We start from the raw sequence: 21,253 nt of genomic DNA, 5'->3' as shown, positions 1-21,253 counted from the left end.
CTGAAAGAACGTCAAAACGAAGTAGCCTCAGTTGCCCCAATAAAGAAGCTTCGCGAGACGAGAAATGCCTGCAAGAAGCGGCTCGAAGGTCCATCCACACTTACGCCTACTCAGTATGCAAAGATTCTCTCGCTTCTCGCAGGCGACGAATGGGACTTATTAGCTCATGTTGTGTGAAGAATATCAAGAAACAAAGTCGCTATCCAGCAACAGAAGTTTTGATCATTCACAATAACCCAGGCAATCTTCTGGTTTTCTTCTGTCTGTGTACTGTACACTGTCCGATAATAAAGTAACATATATAAAGACTATTCGAGAAGCCATAAGGAAGGCCCTCAAGCAAATGACCGGCAAACAGTGGTGGTGAACACGTTAAAAGACCACAAATAAATTTGACTGCGCCTTGTGAACTCAATCTTTGGACACTTGCTTTGGGCGCAGCATGCTCTCGACTACGCATCGGTTGCACGTGTATATTTCCCACTACCGGGATTACATCTTCCTGTTCAACAAAGCGCATGTTAATCATAATCTGAACAACATAAGGGGTCACAGCACGATGGGCGCTCGAGATGATAGGCAGTGGGCGAATACGGGAAGCTTCAGGTTGGAGCGAACGTATTGGCAAGGGGGTTAGTCATTGCTCACGTTGTCGAGACGAAAATACGCCCCTTTATCGGAACGTTGGCTCGAGACTAAGGTTTAAGTGGACGAAAAGAGTGCGTCAAACAACATTGTTTGAACGCTTCTCACAGCAGTCAATACTTTGTCAAATATTGGCAAATGTTGATACATTGAACAATTGCAGCAATAAATAGCATAAAGGAAGATAAAAATTGAGTGGTTAAGGTTATTGCAAAATTGGTTGAAGGAATCATGAGTGCTTGAAATGCACGCTGAGTCACGTAGTTCCAGCATACACGATGCCTTCTGATTGCTTGACGCCGCGTTCATTGGCGCCACGAAGTGCCATTTCCGGCTGGTTGCGTACTCTTCAGAATATGCTCTCTCGAATGCAACTCCCTTGAATTGCTCGTAAAGTTTACGATTTGAGGCTCGTTTGACGATTTTACGAATGTTGCATCAAGCATTGCGAAAAATGAAATCTTTTTGCGAATGAAATTTGCTCGTCCGTCCTCGAACCATCCTTTCGAGCCCGTCTGATGGTGTAATGACGTTAGAGGGTTATTTCCTTTGAGAAGTCCGTACGGGCAAATTAACGATGCAGTCGCTGAAAAAAATTGTCACTATGCTGCGAGTCAGTGTCTGTTGTGCCACGTTTGCTGCTGCTTTCGCATAGCTTACGTGCTGCGCGTAAATGTAAATAATCTTTATTAAAGGGGGTATGCATCCCTCAACAGAGATCGGCTGCCGGCAATCATTCAAGAGACGCGTATGAAATGTGTGATAAATGTGTAAGAAAGAGTTCAAAACCCGCGGGATTTTACAAACATTAAACTTCACAAGTTCGCAGGCATGCATGTGCCTCTGTTCTTAAAGGGGCGCTTCCGGAACTAAGAGTACGCTTGCCAAAAACTAGGCTGACTATCAAAAGCACTCGCAGAGCTAGCAATGCAGCCATTTACCTAAAGGTTGTCTGTAGTTCGCAGTTTCTCATAATCTTAATTTTCACAGCATTCCCACTTCTGCTATGTCAGTTGTCCTCGTGTTCACGCGCAGTACAGACATTTTTATGAAATTCGAGCAGAAATTTTGTGCCGGTGTAAAAAGCTGGTCATAAGTAACAATTCAGTGAAACGGCACGCCATGTGTGTCTGCTCAGTAGCTAATCAATTTGTAATCCGATATGCCACATCAAAAATGAAATCCTGCCAGTGTCACTCCCGGCGAGGAAAGCATGCAGCACGTTCTAGATTGATGTGTTTTTGTTACTGTGTTTTCTCATGTTAGGTAATTTATTTTGCGTATTCAAGAAGCACAACTACGTAGGCGCATTACATTAATTGGTCTCAATGAATGAATGCCGCGTAACCAAGCCTTTTGTATGAAGGGAGCACATGCAGGTTATCAGGACGTTAAAGAAAGCCACATAGACAGCCTCTCAGTTTCTAATCAAAACTCCGAAATTGTAAATTTGCTGCGTAAGCAGAGGCCAGGCCCAAACATTGTGCATCATAGTAAGGTTTGCAAAGCAAGGTGACTGAACACTTTCGCAAAAGAGTAGACTTTGTTGAAAGAAATCACGACAAACTAGAAATGATCAGGCTAAAACAGGACCTAAACGACCTTCAGCAATACAACCGCCGCCTAAACCTAGAAATTAATGGCGTGCCTGTCGCTGAAGAAGATATCCTGTCGAAAGTTAGAGAGAGAGAGAAAAAAAACATTTATTCGAACCATCGAGGGCGTTGCTCTTGAGGTCGAGTGGGTGGTGTCCTCATTCCAGGACTCCACTGGCCATGGCTGCTCGACGTACTTGCTGGACGAGAGCTTCTTGTCCCGCCAGGGTATCGCCGGTCAGCTGTATCACCCACCGCTCAAATGACGTGCTAGGCGTCTTTAAGTGTTGAGGTTTGCCCCCGCACCCCCACGAGATGTGGAAGAGTGTAGGGCGTGTGTCGCCGCACCAGGGGCAGATGCCGCGATATGTATGTGGGAACATTTTACTGTATTTGTGTAGGTTAGGAAATGTGTTTGTCTGAATAAGTCGGAGAGCTACGGCATCTTCAGTGCTGAGCTTTCTGTTGATCTTGTCAAGAAGCTCGTTTTGCCTTCTCTGTTCCATCGTGACATGGAGAGCATGCGCAGATTGCCGTCACGTCAGGGGGAAAACCCCCGGTTATATTGATAAGATTTGCTCGGCTATATGTGAAAGCTCCATGAATTTCGAAACGTGTCGAACTAAAGAGAGAAAACGATGGCATTCAGGTTTTCGATAACCTGACGGCCTTAAAAAGAATCTTCTTTGGATGGCAAAGACCTAGGCCAGTGAGCTGTTACAAATTTGTCTGGTCGTCTGATGGAAGGATCTTTGTCAGAGAAGAACCCGGAGTGCCTTAGATCAGAATTTCACGTAAAGAAGGCTTAAACAAAATTGTGTGAAATCTTTCCTAAGATACTTTTTCATAGTTTATTTTTTTACGGACAATTCCATGTATAACACCGAATATTTTATTAAATTAACAAGAAGCGCTGATTTTCGCTGTGAACACAATTTCTCCTTATATGACGTCAACTCGCAGAGTAAGAGGAATAAGGGAGGAAATCGAAAGTGAAGTAGTACATTTACGCTTTCATTGTGTCATTCTGGGTTTGACAAGAACTTGGTTCTCGTCTAACGCTGAAGCAGATGACTTCGAAGGATACAGCAATGTATCTGCCTTTGGGAGTGGTAAACGTGACGGTGGTGTGCCGCTGTACATTAAACAAAGTCTTGCTTATGAATCTGAGTATGATGGTTGCACAGTGTGCAGTGACTATGAAATAGTTAGTGTGGTACGCCGTAACATCGCAATAATACTTGCATACCGACCCCCTAATGGCAATACTGATGGTGCTTTTCTTGACTATATAGAAATTCTTCTTCAACGTTCGACTTCTAACAAAAGCTTTAGAGAGGCTTTTGTGACCTAAGCATAAGTATTTGTAAACATAGCCTCTCTCAGTTAAAACTGTATGCAATAGTGCTTTTGTATGGCTGCGAAAATATTATTAGTGCACTAGGATAAGTCAGACAGCAGAAACGATTATAGATATCTGTTTGACAAATTTGTTACCTCAAAACGCTTCTACTACAGTATTTTTAGGTCTCGTGTAAGTGATCGCTTACCGTTAATTGCGCCATTCAACATGTCTAAACGGCACGGCCCACCAAACTACATGTACAGAGACATTTACGATGCAAACATTCACCACTTTCGTTCCTTAACGATTTACTGCAACTGGGATGATGTATACCAGGAAACTGACCCCTCGAAGACGTACAACTTATTTATAGAAAAAGAATTGCTTGCATCTACAACATCGCATTTCTATATGTATTAGGAGAAAAACAAAGAAAACAAAGCAAAAGAAAGAGGAATGGGTTACAGGAGCACTCCTTAAAAGCGAATAAAGATGAAAAATAAACTGTCTGCGCATTTTTGTACAGTGAAGAACCAGACCTTTCAGAATATAACAAATTGAGAAACAAGTTCAGCATGGACCTACAGAAGGCAAAAACACATTTTTATGCCTACGAGTTTTCTAAAATGTTGGGCAGCTAAAGATTACTTTGGGATTCAGTTAATGATTTGATAGGTAGGATGAAAGCTATCATCACTGTGGAGTTACACACAAGTGATATTCACTGCAGTGGCAAGTCACTAGCAGAAAAGGCTAACTTGCATTTACTGGATGCCAGCTCATTAGGTAATATGGCACAGACGGCTGATATTAAGCTTGCCGACTCTTACATTCATTGTTCACCCCCCAACTCTGTCTTTTCATATCCTGTTACTGAACTCGTCGTGGCGTCCAATATAGGCCCATTGAAGAACAAATCTTGCCCAGGCGATGACGGTATTACTGCTGCTCCTATTAAGGCTGTTGTTGATTCGATTACGGAACGCATTTGCGATCGGATTTTCTTGATGGGTATACTTCCAGATGATATGAAATAGCCTGTGTAACAGTAATATTAAAGGAGGAAATAAAAATGAAATAAATAATTACCGCCCAATATCTATACTGCCTATTTTGTTCTCAAGTTGCTGAACATTTAGCATATCAGAGACTACATTCCTTTAGTAAAAAAGATGTCATTTGTGAAAAACAGTACAGATTCCAGTGTGGTAGATCGACACAGACAGCATTACTGCACATTAGGGGTCGCATGCTTAATAACATTGAAGGAAAGCTTTACATTGCGGGGATTTCCCTTGTTTTCCACAAAGCGTTTTATTCCCTTAAGCATGGTATTTTGCCTAGGAAACTCGAAACGTATGGTATACGTGGAACAGCGCTTGCTCTAATGAAAAATTACATTAGCAATAGAAAACAGTATACAAGAATTCATTATATTAAATTTGACTTGGGTATTATCAAGTACGGTGTACTGCAACGGTCAATCCTCAGCCCTTTACTCTTCATTCTATGCATAAACGACATGGTAGATGTTAATTTCACTCCTCACTTTGTCATGCATGAAGATAATACGAACGCCTTTTTTGGTAGCGTTAATTTACAAGAAATTGAGCGAAAATCAAGCTGTTGGTTAGGCTAACCAATAACATGGCTTATAGCCAGTCAGAATTAAACGTAAAGAAAATTTATGCGCTTTTGCCCGAAAAATAAGCCAGCAGGTTACAATGTATCTTTGCAATTTAATAATGATAGCATCACACAGACGCAATCGCATAAATTTCTTGGAGTATGTTTCCGAAGTGATCCGAGTTGTTCTGACCATGTAGATAACGTTCGAGTTCAAATATCAAGGTATATCGGCCTGATTCGGGGTTAATATCATTTTCCAGGTAGCGGTAAAAGACGGCTATACTTTTCCTTTATTCATTCTCAACTTATGTATTGCATTTTAGTTCTGGGGAACCTGGTACACAACGAGTGCCAACAAGCTCTATTACCTGCAATAGCGTGCTGTAGATCTAATAAATTACACAACCCATAACGATACATCATTACTTCATGCTCAAGATGTGATGCTGTTTTTGGATTGCTACAAATATCAACTAGCAGCGCTAGCATTTAGGAAAATAAAACACAATTCCGAACTGTTCACTCATATGTTTTTGAACAGGAATATTTCGCATAATCTGCCTGTTGTAGCACTTGTTCCGCCAATATGTAGCACCAACTATTGAATGCAGTTAATAAATAATGAAATTCTTGCACTATGTAATAAACATTCTGAAACCACAGAATATGCAAAAGAAACTACTAACATATTACAATTTACGAACAAATTTACCCACGTGTTAAAAGATCAACTATTTGCATGTACATAGAACCGAGACTACGAGTTCAATAAGTTCTTTCATGCCACGTGCATAAAGTTAAGTACCAATCCATATTGCCACATTTGTGAATATTTCATTGTATTTGCTAATTGCTTGCTTTATGTAAATGTGCCCAGTGTTTGACACCACATCAATGTATAACTAACACATACGTTGCGTGTGGCTTTAAAAGATGATTTGTGTGCTTCATCTTTTTATTTTGGCGATGATGACGTACCTAATCTTCTCTGTGGATAGTATATTGCTTGTTCTGTGTTCAGCTTTGCTGTACCTGTCCGAAGTGCCGCATTAAGGGTAGGCCCAGTCAGAAGACAGACTGTCTTCTTTTCCCTTTCTTCATGGGCACTTCTTGAAATATCCAAATAAATACGAAATAAAAAAATATAAAAAGCCCGCAATAGCCCTAGGCAGTGTAAAATGGGTGCCCATAGTATTTCCCTGCATTAGCCTACGCATCGTGGCTTACTGAAGCCATACTTTATAGATTCCACGGATGTAGAATATTACTTTTGTTCTACTTCACTTTTTGCAGTCACGTCTGGTGTAAGAAAATTTATAGCTTTAAATTTTCTTCTCGCTTTACCGGTGAGGCGCCATAATTCAGTTAGGACCTTACTAAGTATATTCCCGATTGTTGTTCTGACTTAAATGCACTGTGTTAACGCTTCCATGAACGAGACAGGTAATTATTCCGCCCTGCAAACAAGCAGAATGAAAAACAAGTGTCAGTTTAGCAATGCAGCCCAACAGTGCACAGCTCCTCAAAAATTCAGCCCCAAGCAACAGCGGTTGCGCAAATGAGACAGCGCAGTTTGCTGCCATCAGCTCCTTGGGTGCTAAACGAGCTGCCGGAGGTGAATTTTTAAGGCGATCAAAGGCATTGTCATTCCTTGCATATAATCCGATTATCAGACCAGTTGGACATTTCACGTTGTCCAAGTCTGGGATGGATCCTTTAATAAATAAGGTAATTCTAACACTGTGCCACTGTGCGAAGAATTCGTCGAGGATTAGGAGTCAGCGCTTGAGAGACGTAGTGTAGAAGACGTTATTGGATGATACGAAGGTGAGAACGTTTTCGTTTCCAGCATGGCGAAACATTTCGTTGAACGTCTGCCGAAAGAAAGGATTAGAGGAACTCTCAAGTAAAAAAAAAACAATAAGTTATTACACTTGAGGAACGACTGCTCGTTATCTTGAGGTTGGAATGAGTAAGGAGCAAATAGTTATTAGCCGCCTGCGCACCAAGTCTGTCCGAATAATACCATGACAAGGCGCCAGAAAGAGTAATACCTTTTAAAGCCTGTTTTCATAATCCCCGCCCGAATGCATTAATGATAATGCATTTAAAAGAAGCAATGTGTAAGGCACCTGCGTGCTCGTGCAAAAAAGAGAGTTTTCGCTTCCCGCAGAACGCAGATGAAATCTTAGAGGAGATCAGTGCTCAAATTTTATTCCGATGTCAGACAGAGAAATTCTAAAACATCGCGAAACGCAATCGAGTGCGTTTATTTTTGCATTATGAAGTTAGCGATAGAAAAGGTCAAATGGCGCCAGTTATCAAGCAGGCTCATTTTCGTAACCCTGAACTTGAATTGCCGTATACGGCAATTACGCTTGGTTTTACGAAGAGCTAACTGCATTTATGCATGCACCTACCCCAGTTAAAGCAATAAACAGTTAAATTTCATCCATGTGCAATTAATTTTTTTTTTTGCTTTGCCGTAACTCCATTCAAGCTCAAAGATACATAGCATGCCCTCGTACTAAGCGTCGTCTGCGTAATAGTGAATGGGTAAGTGCTTCTTACATTGCGAAAACGATTCAGACTGCTCCAATTTTAATTAATTTTTTCGCCGCATAATAACTCCTACTCGAAATTCCCGTTTCTTCCAAATTATAGCAATCTTTGTAGCATCCTCGTGACTTCTCACTGCTGCTCGTCATTTTTTTTTTCTTGTGGGCAAGGAATGAATATGGATTACTGTCGGAATTACAACTGCGTGCAGGACATCAGCATAATTTCCTACTGGATATAAGAAAAAGAGACAACCATTGCGACTCTGTTCTCGTCTCTGGCGCAACTTCTCATTGGTGCAAAACTTGAAAGCAGTAGGGCGCCGCGCGCGTGGACGCTTGCAAAAACATGGCTTTTGGTTTACAAAGTACGCACATCCCGTAAATTTAGCGTCAAGCTTTGCTGCTTACGCAGCACAGAAATTTTACCTGGCCCAAAATAAAGTTAATTAGACGTATGCGGTATTACCTTTTGAAATTACTCTTGGAGAAGACAGACGGCAGCTAACTGTTTATGTGAATGTAAGCCGTCCACGCCATTCCACCACCGAAGTTAATTGCGGCCGGCCTCTCTGTAGCTGACCTGTAATTCTAGTTATGGTAAAAAGTAACACCAAACTCCGCAGGTGGTTAGTTAAGTAGTTAACATAAGAGTGTGTACATATTTTTATAAGCGAAGGGTGGTTATTATTTTCAGACAAATGCGTCTCGTGCCTCGAGGGCGCCTACCTTTCTTGACACGCAAACAAATTTTCGCTGGTGTACCGCCAGCACGCTTCCTCACGGGCAAAAATTGCAAAATCACATTGTGAAGTTTTTTTTATAACAAACGTGCTCTTTCTTGTACTAGCGTGGCCATGCATTTTCTCATACCTTTCTGTTTACATGAAAAAAAAAGAGCTGTGCGCGTTGATTTGAATGGCGGAAGCAGAGGGAGAGAGACAAAAGGGGAGAAAATACAGGGAGCTTAGGCAGTGTAAGCACCGGCCTGCTGACTGTCGACTGCCCACGAAAATATTTACACAATTTTCCACTGTAATGGCTGGGTGATAGATGGGGGCTGATGACTGGCTGGTAACCGCAGTGATGGTTGGGTAAGCTGCCCTTACCCTGCCGTCACTGCTAATGCAACTGAAATTTCTGATGGATACAATACGAGAGTTATGGCCTTAACAATACTGTGTCAATTAACAAAGCGTGTTCGTAACATTATCGCTAAAGGAGACGCTAACAGCACTGCTAGTGAAGGCAGGAATAACATACAACGCAAAGCTCTCCCCAGGCTCAGGAGTGGCCCTTAGTTTCGTTTTTCCTATTTTCTCCAGCAGGTGGAAGACCTGATCTTGTGACGGGTGGCGGGAGGAGGAGGAGAAGAGGCCCCTGCATGAAGGAGACTGAGCAAGAAACCGGCGCCAGGCCCAGGCCGATCTGATGTCATGGCGGGCCCTTGCCAGAGGCCCACGGGCGCTAAGGCCGTCGCACGGGGAATCCTCATCGCTTGGCTACATGGTGCGTTCTGCAGGACTATGTGAATCTATCCACAGAAAAAAACATGACCATTTCTTTGTACATTGTTCGTGTTCGTTCAGTCAGAAGACTGAGTGAGCAGACTTTTTAACGTGTAAGCTGTAGCTGCATATATTCACTTTTGCAAGTAAATATTGTCATCCACCAAACAGTAGCATGAAGCTACAAAGTTAACTATTTTTTAATCTCTACGTGAAAAGGACTAGCCGGCGCCACGTAGAGGCGACAGCACCTCCGAAGTACCATATAATATTAATAATAAAAAAAAAAACTCATGCAGGTTTAAAGGGGCACTAAAGGTTACTATGAAGTCAAGTTAAAGTGATAAAGCCATGCTCTAGGAATTCTAAGGCGTCAATATAATCGCGAATAGAGCTTTAATAACCGAGAAATTGAGGTAAATGCATGACACGATTTGAGACACCCCAGCGACATTTCGGTACTAGCCCGATGACGAAGGCACTCCTCATCATAATTGTCACTAGTACTCAACTACTCGTATTAAAGAGATCATTTCATTAGGTTATAAGACGGAAGAAAATGCTACTTCTCTACTTCTATTCGATTCTAAGAAAAAATATTTTGATGTTACCCTTCAGTAGTATGGGTGGTCGAAAGGTTTCGTTCTCGCTCGACTCTGCGCGCTCGACTCTGCGCCGCTCGCGCTTTGGAGTTTCAGTTGTTTCGTTATTGCGTCGTGCTGCGCTGGTTCTGCTGGCTCGCGAAACTTGCATTTGGAACAAGCAGCGTGAATGCCACGTCCATATGATGTAGGATGCGCGAACGCTCTGCGGAACTTGCAGTTGCAGTTGCAGCGGTGAATCCAGCGTTACTTATCACTGTGTGCCAACGAGGGAACCTCTCCGTTCGAAGTGGTTGAGTGCCGTACCTCTGCCACAGCGCGTTGGCAAAGAGCCAAAAAATCGCATAGTGTGCTCGCTGCACTTTCGTCCAGAGGATTACGAGTTCAACGCCGACTTACTGAGTGCCTTTCAAAGCAATGCTTTCCCGTAGCGCTGTTCCGTCGGTCTTACCTGCATTCTCCGAAGTGCAAGAACAACTGCAGGTCGAAGTAGGGGCGGCATTTGGTTTTCACGAAGGAAAAGCTACAAATGTGCGAATATGTACAGCCATGACATACAGTTGCCGTCGTAGTAGTACGCAACGACGCTGGCAGCGTGAGCCCTCAGCAGCAGGTCACGTTCATCAGTGCTTAAATCGCTGAAGTCGAGCGCAGCATGGCGAGCCAATGTGTCGTTGTCACGGTTGTCCATTGCAACGAGCGTCAAAGTTGGCGTCATATAATGAAGAACCAGCTTATCGTCGCGCACTTTCCCCTTCAGCTAGCCACCATAGTTACGCTTTCGCGCTGTTGTTCCGCTTTCGCGCTGGCCGCGCGTTTGCGTTTTGCGCAGAAAAGCCGTAGCGCCGTCTGCGGGCGCCGTTTTACTCACCGACGGCGCAACGTCACTATACGACCATGACGTTACCACTCCTCGATCGGAGGTCGGGCGATTTGAATTGCGCTAGAGGTACGCGGACACTTCAGAACGCATTTTCTCTTAAAATAAGTCTTTTCTTCGCACGAAACAAGCGTTTCAAGGTTTCTGGGATGGTATTTCAGCAGTCCACGTTGACTTAATACTAAGCTTTAGTGTCCCTTTAACAATAAGTCAATCAATGTTTACTGATGCGAAAGCGTCAAATGGCCCATTGCGCGAAAAAGTCGGCGTCTGTCCTCTGTAACAGCGAAACGGCCGGCACTTAACCTCGCATTGCCATTGGCTGCGGCACAGGTCACGAGCGCGCCTCGATGGAGTTTGAGGGCTCCTCCCACACTGCTCTCGCCATTCAAATATTATTAATAAAGATGTACTCTCTCTCGATGGAGTTCCCATTGGCTGCAACGCCACGCCACGAGCAGAGCCTGGACTGAGCAGAGCGGGCGAAAGGGAACGCCTTCTGTGCAATAGCGCACCAGCCGTTGCGTGAGGGGAGAGGGCATCGCCACGACGCCACGTCACCTTCGCTCTCGGCACGAGCGCTCCTCGACGGAGCAGAGTGGCAGAGCGAATGTGAAAGGGGACTCCTGCTGGGCGATAGTGCACCAGGGGCTGCATGAGGGGCGAGGGCATCGCCGTGACGCTTCGCCCGATAGGCATAGCCACGCCGGTGGCCTGAGGCGTTGGTGCCACATGCTGCTGCTGGTTGCTGGCTCGGGCTGCGCGTACCGCTACGATGAATTACTCTCAGCGCAAAACTTGGCATAACCGGTCAGCGCTATTCAATTGGACATAAATGCTTTCGCTAGTCGAAACTTGTGAAAAACGCTTAGGTGTCCTCGGATTTTAACCACAAATACATGCGTAAACGTGGTAAAACGTTCATGCAAAATAGAGTCCCAAGGTCAAAGATCGATGGCACACCTATTTCGTCTAGGAATCCCTTGCGTAGCTGGAGGGGCGGCTTCATGCTAGCGCAGGGGGGATGTTGTTTCAAAGCGAAGCCTTTTTTGCGAACTCTCCAGGAATTTGCTGACCGTGGCTGCTGGTGCTGTCTTGCCGAATAGCGTAAAAAAAATCACTGGATCTCTTATGTTAGTCGTAAGACGACTTGAACGAGAAAGCTCAAGTGCCGATGCATTATAGATGGACGCATGACGTACACATCCCCCTTAATTCGCTTAGTCTAATTTGCTTAGGCATCTCTCTTAATTCGCTTGGTCATCCCCCTTAATTCACTTCGTGTACTTCGCTTAGTCATCCCTCTTAATTCTAAAGGTCGAGGGTTCAACTCCCGTCTAATGTCGTGGGTTCGAATGCCTTAAATATATGTCCTAATTGCACGTGTCTTAATTAATTTTGCCTTAATTACGACTGACGCTCGGCCGGAATGGATCAGGGCGGTGGCGGGCGTCTGCCTGCTGCCGGTGGTTGGCGAGGACCATATAATTAACACTAAAGGTGGTGGGTTCGACTACCACCAAAGGTGTAGGGCTCGACTCCCACCAAAGGCCGTAAGTTCGACTCCGACCAAAGGTCTTGGGTTGGAGTGCCTGAACTCCATCTCGATTAACTGTGCGTGAAATAACTCCCCCTTCATTAACACCAATGGTCGTGAGTTCAAGTGCCTTAACTGTATCGCAATTAACTTCGCCTTCATTAACACCCAATATGATTGGTTCGTTTCGTGTCTTCGACGCGTTTTTCACTCAAGGTCAGCTGACCGACGAGACGTATCAAGACTTTCGCCACAATGGATGGGGGATTCTTCCTCTGACGACGTCGAACATTCTCTGGAACGTTCCTCTGTTGGGCAAATGGATAAAAAAAAATCCCTAAGTTTGTTGAACGTGTAGGACAGAAAATTCACAATCTGGTTAAACAAATAAAAGAATGAAATGTAAAGCAGCATATTAGCACCATTTTGTACCTTTAAAACCTAAAAGAAAATTACTTTGCTATGCGAGTTCTTATAAAAAAAAAAAAGGAAATATATCGGACAGCGGTATTTCCCTGTATAACGAGAAAAAAGTTTTTTTTATCTTCCATCACTTCAGTGCGTGAATAATTTCAATTTTCTTCTTTCTGTAAATACTACTCTACTTGATACGGACAGTGTTAAGTAAATATTAACTGATATCCCAAATATTGGTGATTATTTCCTCGGAAGGAAAGAAAATGCTTGCTCATATACCGAGAATAAAGCACTCATACTCATGTTGTCTAAAAATCTTTAAGCGAAGCTGCCTTGTTTGTAGCAAAATCCAATTCAAAAGGTACCCCTCCTTTCGAAGTGCCCTTGTGTATTCATACCTTCGTATGCATGTTCAGAAAGAAACCTGCACTAAGACCCTTCATAAACTTGACATTACCAGCACTGTATAAAACATCATGGTTTAATGGAAACGTTTGCTCGTACCAAGCCTCTGAGAAAAATTCGGGAGAGCATGCCACTACATACACGCGGCACCATTATCGCACTGTTTGCTCTAGGGGCCATGTGATGTGCTTTGATGCTGGATTTGCTCGGTGGCATGCCTAACATAAGAGAAGTAAGTATGACGCGCAGCGGCTCTTCTGAGAGCAGTGATGCGTCCGATATAGTGCTTCGAATAACTACCTCTGGTGGGAGTCTTGTCTATTGAGCGGTGTGGCTTAGGTGGATTATGCTAACACCAGTTTATGTTAAGCAGCGCAACACCAAAGCCCCTAAGGAACCACGGCGAGCTTAAAGGTGTGCTTCTTCAGCATGTGGCATTGGCCATATCGATTGGCCCGGTGGACGATGACAACTTGGGACTTTTTGTTCTGCCCGCCGCGCAGGCTTCGTGACCATGGTATCCGCCGTGAAGCTGGTCAACGTGGACATCCCGTCCCCGACCACGCTGGGCGAGACGGTGGGTCTGAGCTGCATCTACGAGCTGAACGGCGATCGGCTCTACTCGGTCAAGTGGTACAAGAACGACGTCGAGTTCTACCGCTTCGTGCCTAACGACTGGCCACCGGGACAGTTCCTGCCCCTGCCGGGCGTCGACGTAGACGTGCGTACAACACACGCGAATGAGGCACACATATAGCTGGATCGCAGTGCCGTCGGGGCACGCCAATAAGTTCACAGCAGCGACCAAGGACATATTTCGACCGTTTCCCAGTGAGGAATAGTCGAAAGCAACGCGGACTGGGCAGTAGCTCCAGTAGTAGTTAACGTTACGAGAGCACCACAACTGAATATACAACTGTGTTTGGGAGAGATAATAATTCGGGTGAACGAAAGAGAGCAAGAGAAAGTGATAAGGAAAAGACAAGGAGGCTAATCAGGCTGAGCATTATTGGCTACCAGGTACTAGCGGCAGGGAAGGAATTGGGCTAAAACATGAGAAGGAGAAAAGTTCACAGTATGCACGCATACACGTACACATGTGTCCATTGTTAAGTCTGAACGAGAAGAAAAGGAACCGAGGGGTCCAACTTTCATTAATGATATGATAAGAAGCCAACAAACAACGATAGCAAAGACAACACAGGGGAAATTACTAGTGCTTACTAACTGAATTAAAGAAATGATAAATTAATGAGAAATGAAAATGGATGAAAAACAACTGACCGCAGATGCGGAACGATCCCGCGACTTCGCATTATGCATGTGATGCTCTTACCAGTTCAGCTATCGCAGCGCCATTTTCCCATCCACTATCGAGGTATTTGCGTTTTTACTACTAAAACTAACCCTGGGAAGGTTAGCCAGCGCCACCACTCACAAACCCTGGCGGCGGGTGCGGAAGCTCATTTCTGCCGCAGGCGTCAGGAGTACGTAACGTTTTTGGTTGAAAGTAACTGGTCAGTAAGCCCACACGTGCTACCTGAGGGCATCAGTGTTGCCGGATTCGAAACCCTCGTTGGCCAGTAACATAGCCCTGATGGATGCGGATTATGGTTCAACTTAAGAGGGTGCATCACTTTCCATGCCTTCCGAAAACGCTAGATCTTTTTGTGAAAGAGCAACGGAAGGCTTACTAACAGCGCGTTTTTTTTTTTTTTTTGCAATAGCTCCGACTTGACATACGATGTTAGTTTGATAATACTCGCGCCTTCCGCTTACTCTCGTATCATCAAAAACGGAGGCGCGTTCGCAATCCAAACAATATAGTGCTAAAAAGCCATCCCTGCGGCTCCCCTCTTTGATGATGCTAGAGTATACGGAACGCACGTGAATGATCAAAGAAAAATAATATTCGAAGCAGGAGCTATTGAAGCAGAAGGCGCTGTTAGTGAGCCTGCTGTACCTGCTTCACAAAAAGAGCCATCGTTTTTTGGGACACGTGGAAAACGGTGCGCCTACTTAGGTTTATCCATAATCCGCGTTAGGCGGCCCTCTTGTTATCACGGCTATGTTACTTCTATCTTTTCTTCGGGCACATGAAAACACGTGTGTGCTCACATATGTTCCTGTTATAAAACAGAACGAACAGTTGGAAGTCAGTGCTTGTCCTCGTCGCTTCTTGTCTTTATTGTCCGCTTGCGTGTTGCGTTTTGTAATGCAATGCATTGGTCATATATATTCGAAACATTTCCTTTTCTTCGTTAACTAATAACACCAATGACTTTAATAACAAAGACATTTCGGCGTTATTTCAACGTAGAATACATAGACGGAAATGTCTACTGCTGCCCTGGCACTGAAAGCTATCATAACTTTTTTTTAAAAATCTGTTATTAAAGAAGATGCTGCCGCTTTTAGGTAGTACGGGCTACTCGCAGTCGGATGGTAAACAAAAGCCATGCTCAATTATTATACGGCCGACCAGTTTCCACAATCGGATTATGTGTAAGAAGAAAAAATTATTTTCACATTGCTGTCGCGACACGAATATGGAAAATACTATTCCGTGTTGCTCTGGGACATTGACTTAGAGACTTTTCAGTTTCCAGTTGATAAAACGTACGCACAACTACTCCTACAAGTAATGTCTAGAAAAATTCTTACCAACGAAATACTATTGGGAAGTTTCGTTTGTAGTGTGGCTAATATCAGGATTATCAAAGTGCGTGTTATGTTTCCTGAGTATCATTTACAATGTAGCATTATAGTAGCTGACGTTCTTTTTTTTTTTTTTTCACATGAGCTTCTAAGGCACACTGTGCCATGTAGGGCTGTCTTCATGCAACTAATTTGGTAATGAAAGGTTTTAAATTGCGTCCGACTTTGTCGAAACAACATGCTGATCGTAGAAGACTAAGAAAAAGTATCTACATCACCTAATAAATGATCCTGAAAAAAAAATGTCGACTGTAAAAAGACGATTGTTGCGTAGATGTCAAGAATTCCTTGTCTTCTTTTAGTTCACAGCGTGAGATGAGGACGTGGACTACGACGAGCGGCAGTGAATAATAGTATTTGTCTGGCAATACGTCTCCTGCTTTCACATAAATCTGAGACCATATTCGTAAATTGTGGAGTGCATGGCACAGAACTTTTTTTTTAGCTCTAAATCGCCTAGCCTTGCCTTAATTTACTGCTGCGCCGAATGCTAGTCACTTCGCCTATACGACTGTCGCTCAGGATATAGATGTGACTCGCGTAAACATACGCGCTCGTGTAATGCTCGGATATTCACCCTAATCGCGGCTGTCTTCTATTCACCCTCTCTGGATGCAGCTGGCACGATCGGGGCGGACGTCGGTCTATCTGCGTAACGTGAACCTACACAGCGCCGGTACATACCGGTGCGAGGTGTCTGCGGAGGCTCCTTCCTTCGACACTGTCGGCGGCCAGAAGGACATGGCCGTGCTAGGCAAGTTCCTGCAGTTTGTTGCAGCGTTGGCCAATGCAGCTTCAGCGTCAGTTTTGTCGATTTCATTTGTGGTTCCAGGTATGGCAACAAATGCACAGAAAGACGTTACAGAGTGAAGCCCTGCTCTGGCCCTTACAACGTAATTACAATAGCAAATGAACAAAGGGGTTATGTACACAGTTATTAATAGGAGCGTGAAAAAGTGAATCTGGAAACAAATACCTCAGTATCAGTGAAATGTCTAAGCGGACCAGAATGCAACATTTTATATGACTCGGGCAATATTATGAAAAATATTATGCGCTATGCTTGTGCAAGCTGTGTAAGTCGGAAAGGAAAGTATATTTGTGTACTTGCTCAAAGAAGCTAGGACACCCGTTCTAAGGTCGCGAGAGAGAGCTAATACCTATTAGTGTTGCTGGGTACGAACACGCTCCAGCGGGGAAGTGGCGCTCGGAATAGGTTGTATGCACTCCGGGGAACAGACGCGACTATGCAATCACTCACAATGGCGCGCGCTCCAGCGCCATGAATGGGAGGTGAGTCAGCGCAAAAATAAATGCCTCACAGCTTGCACATGATGCGCAAAGAGATTCAATCAAACAGCAGCAAAAGTTGGTGAGCTTACCTACTACCGAGACAAGCCTTTCAAAAAAAGAAAAAGAAACTGAAAAAGAAAAATCGGCAAACTTCAGAGATTCCTTCTCGTAGGCTACGGCACTGCTTGCTTGTCGAGTCTTTCCATATACTTGCACCGATGCCATAATTCTCAGAGCGTGTGCGGCGCAAGACCCCGCCTAAATTATCAGGTGCTTTAGCGTTGCGATCTCGCTGTGGTCAGGGCGTGGAGCACGCACTCACACATTGTCGCAGGAAACCGAGTTCAAATCCCAGATTCCGTGCAAAGCTTCGATAGCATTGTCCATATGGCGAAGGTACGGATGAAGGGGTGGCCTGATGACTACAGCCGCAGGCGTAGCGTGCAGAAATAACTGATAGACACAGCAATCTCAGTTTTTGGCTCAGACCTGCTGTTGCAGTAAAATGTATTCCCTCTCAACCTGCTACTAAAGTTTACACCAAGAAGCAAAATGAGCCTCTAAATATTTTCCTCCAAGCAGCTTCACCCAAAGCTGAAGGAACGATACCACGTGCTCCGCGGGCTGACAAGTGCACCATCCTGAATCTGTTAGAAAAAAGTGTTTGCTTCAGATGCTTCAGATGCCATTTACTTAAATTAGCACCATCTATGCTGACAACCAGTGGGACGATCTTGTGATGTGAAAAACATTTGCTAGCACAGCGCAGCTGCACCAAAGATTTGCCCGGTGTAGGGTTTACAGCAGCCACAATGTTACGAGACGCAGAAATACGCGGTCTTCCCAGCGACGCACAGGAACGTAATTGAGCAATTGCTCTATGCTTACATTCTGTATTAGGAACCTTGACCCGACACGCACAGTAGACGTCTGATCGGTTTCGTAAAACGCAGGTAGTGCACACAATGCCACCCACCTCTTGTGCTCGGTACGATGCACTACATTTGCTATGACCGTTCTGAATGATTGCGCTACACCGAAATTTCTAATTACGAAATGTTAGCGTACCATGATTATTAGTAGAACCTTCATTGCGCGCATTGCTCGGTAACAATAACTTAGTCCACTTGCGTTTTCTTTCTTGCTTCTTTAAGGAAGATTAACTGTTAAGTTTACTGCCGTCATCCTTTAAAGCTTCCATTATCCGGATTCTGAAACTGCGTCAAACTCGCTCAAACAAGAGCATCAAGTAATGCGGTTGTATTGCGTTGACAAAAGAAGGGCACGAGAAATAATGATGAAGCAGAAGCTGTATAAGTTATAATTTGTTCGTCAATTGTGCATCTGCGATGACAAAGAGCTTATTTTCGCAGTTAGAGCAAGCTCGGCAAGCGAGAAATGCAGAAATAAAAACGAAACGCAAGTCTCGACACCGCTGCCTCAACTTCCCGCACCTGATGGCAGTGACATCAAAGATTTCATCAGCGGCTGCTCGAATGGAGAGTCAGTTCTTTATCAGCAACAAAAGAAACTATACTACACTCCGTAGGAATATTAGACTAAAAAAACTGAGAAGTTTTGAGCACTTCTGCACAAGAAGCAACAGGAACAGAAGAAAGAAAAAAATATCTGTGACATCCTCACATAATAACCTGCAGGTAAAAGAAAAGAACGTTCAGCTTTATATTTTTCGTGCTAATACTGAAATGTTTTCCTTCAAATCAATAAGCAATTGTGTAGACAAAGAATACTGTACAAATAAAGTCCAAACTAGTTCATTCTTGTTCAGTGGCGAGCGGCCCGCAGTATAACGCACGCTGTCGCCGCTGCGTGCGCAGTACTTCCGACCGAGGGCCCGCGCATCACGGGGGGCCAGGCGCAGTACCGCATCGGCGACACCGTGAGCGTCAACTGCACCTCGGCCAAGTCGAAGCCCGCCGCCACGCTGCGCTGGTACGTGAACGACGTGGCCGTGGCCGGCGCCGACGGAACCACCGAGTACTCGACCACGCTGCACGCCGACGGCCTGGAGACGGCCTCGCTCGGCCTGCGCTTCGTGCTCACCGAGGACCACTTCCGGGGCGGCAACATGAAGCTCAAGTGCACCGCCACCATCTCCAGAGTCTACACGATGAGCAACGAGGAACTCGTGTTCGGGTCTTCCTCGTCCTCCGGAGGCCGCCACCAGAAGTCTGGACTCCACATCAGCGAGAACACGAGCCGAGGCACGGACGTTTCCTTCGGCTTTCATTTTTTTTTTACGGCATTTGTCGTCTCTATGCCCTCTCTCTTATCTCCTTTCTCTCTCTTCCCCTTCCCCCTTCCCCCCGCGTATGGTAGCCAACCAGACCCTTGACTGGTTAACATCCCTGCCTTCCTAATATCCCTCCCTCCCTCTCTCCCTCCCTCCCCTCTCTCTCTCTCTCTCTCTCTCTCTCTCTCTCTCTCATATTTACGGAGCTGTGAGTCCCAGGCTCGCAGTTCATTTTTCTTTTTCACTAGTCTTTCGAAACTGCAACGTTCGTTCATATTTGACAGTATACTATGTACCCGTTGGTCTTAAACTGATGTTTGTTATCCTTTCAAGTCCTGAGTAGCGGGCTCTGATGGACACCGTTCCAGAATAAATATTAGTGCGGGGGTTTTGTCAACAAATGGTTAAATTACTGTACACGAATGTTTTGCATTACGCCCGCATAGAATGACGGAAGTGGTGGTAGGGAATCCAACCCCAGACCTTTTGTTCGGTGGCACAGCGTCATAAGTATTCAGCCATTGCAACGCGTGTTTGCGCTCTTGTTACGCCTACACGATATGCACTGCAAATTTGGCTTTGAAACGCACGCTGGCAAGTTTTAACTACTGGCTGTCAATGGGGTGTCATAATGTGATGTTGATAGATTTATTTCTCACACAGTCACAGTAAGCAGAATACTTCCTTTTTTCTTTCTGAGCTTGGAGTTTTTCTCAAGAGCACTCCAATACCTCAATGTTCCACTACATGTACTCTTGTAGCTTCCGTTTGGATGGATACATTCAAATGCATTAGCATTTGCGGTGCACTATAGGTGCCCGTAAACAGACACTGAAGCAGCGCGATGGGACGAGGAGAAAGACAAGCAGAGCAAGACTAGCGCTCGCTGTCAAATAAACTTGTTTGAAAAAAGCACCAGCCCTTTATAGTCATGTTCATACGAGTTCAGTTTTCCGCATGGCTCTAAATGGGTGATCTTCTTCCTATCTAAATTCTGCTGACAATCAGCGCTAGTCCTGTTGTGAATGTTCTGGTCGCCGTCCCACCGAGTTTCATCAATACGCGTTCAAGTTGACCCAAATCGCGCAGATCAAGTTGCTTGGGACGCGCGTAGTTATGGTTTTCCGGTTGCTTTTGATAGTCGGGAGAGGTATGGTAGTCAAGCAAGTAACAATTTCGTATTGTGCGCTGATAGAAAAGCACACATGACCGCGTGATAACTTACGGTGATCTGCACCGAGTCCACCTTCACTAAAGAGAAAATACTTACGCTCAATGATCGAGCGTTTACGTTTATTTAGTCAGTAAAAGAGGGAGGCAAATTGCACGCATGTCGTTTAGGCTTGTTGTTTCTTCACTGTCCGTCTGTTATAGTTTATTTTGTGCGGCCATCCTCTCTGAGGACCGGCTCTTTCTGTTGTGTCCCGCAGCCACGAGATGCGGCAACAAACTGCGTGATGCTTATATGAATACCGACTGACATTCCCGCGCGTTCCTTTATTTTCTTATTATTACAGCTGCCGTATTGTCCCGCGTTCACTTTCACGTTATAGATTTAACGTGTTGCGTTTCATAGAAAAGCCCTTAAGAACACTACACGTACTCATAAGCGTAAAGAAGAAAACGTCCGCAGAAAGTGTGGACAGAGCCACCGTCGGGGGCAACCCGTGAAAGAGGACTAATAGTTAGGCGCAAATGAAGTTTTGCAAGGATGCGATCCGTGTTTCATCCATTACAGAGGAAAAATTAAAAAGGTGTGGGTGTGTTGGTGCCAATAGGAAACTTGGCTTAAGAACTGGCACAGGAACGAGGCAGTTACCATGAATGAATGTGCCGAAGAAAGTCTGGCTATAGGCCGAGAGGGGCA

General features: G+C 44.7%; 1 protein-coding gene and 1 long non-coding RNA gene across 2 annotated transcripts in view; one reads left to right on the top strand and one right to left on the bottom strand.

The window, feature by feature from the left end:
• The window catches only part of LOC140218486 (uncharacterized), an 876,148-nt gene that overhangs the window by 771,594 nt on the left and 83,301 nt on the right, over window positions 1–21,253 (bottom strand). The gene's annotated exons all lie outside the window — the stretch shown is intronic.
• Window positions 1–21,253, top strand: part of LOC126530814 (uncharacterized) — a 205,946-nt gene that overhangs the window by 179,343 nt on the left and 5,350 nt on the right. The window contains exons 4-7 of the mRNA XM_050178100.3: window positions 9,098–9,281; window positions 13,625–13,842; window positions 16,458–16,593; window positions 18,971–19,357. Of these exons, the coding sequence (XP_050034057.1) occupies window positions 9,209–9,281; window positions 13,625–13,842; window positions 16,458–16,593; window positions 18,971–19,357 (814 nt within the window). The 5' untranslated portion in view covers window positions 9,098–9,208. The remainder of the gene's footprint in view (window positions 1–9,097; window positions 9,282–13,624; window positions 13,843–16,457; window positions 16,594–18,970; window positions 19,358–21,253) is intronic.

Source organism: Dermacentor andersoni, chromosome 5, assembly GCF_023375885.2.
Source record: "Dermacentor andersoni chromosome 5, qqDerAnde1_hic_scaffold, whole genome shotgun sequence".
Taxonomy (NCBI): domain Eukaryota; kingdom Metazoa; phylum Arthropoda; class Arachnida; order Ixodida; family Ixodidae; genus Dermacentor; species Dermacentor andersoni.
The sequence above is the reverse complement of the archived record's forward strand: the minus strand, read 5'-3'. Positions and strand labels throughout refer to the sequence as shown.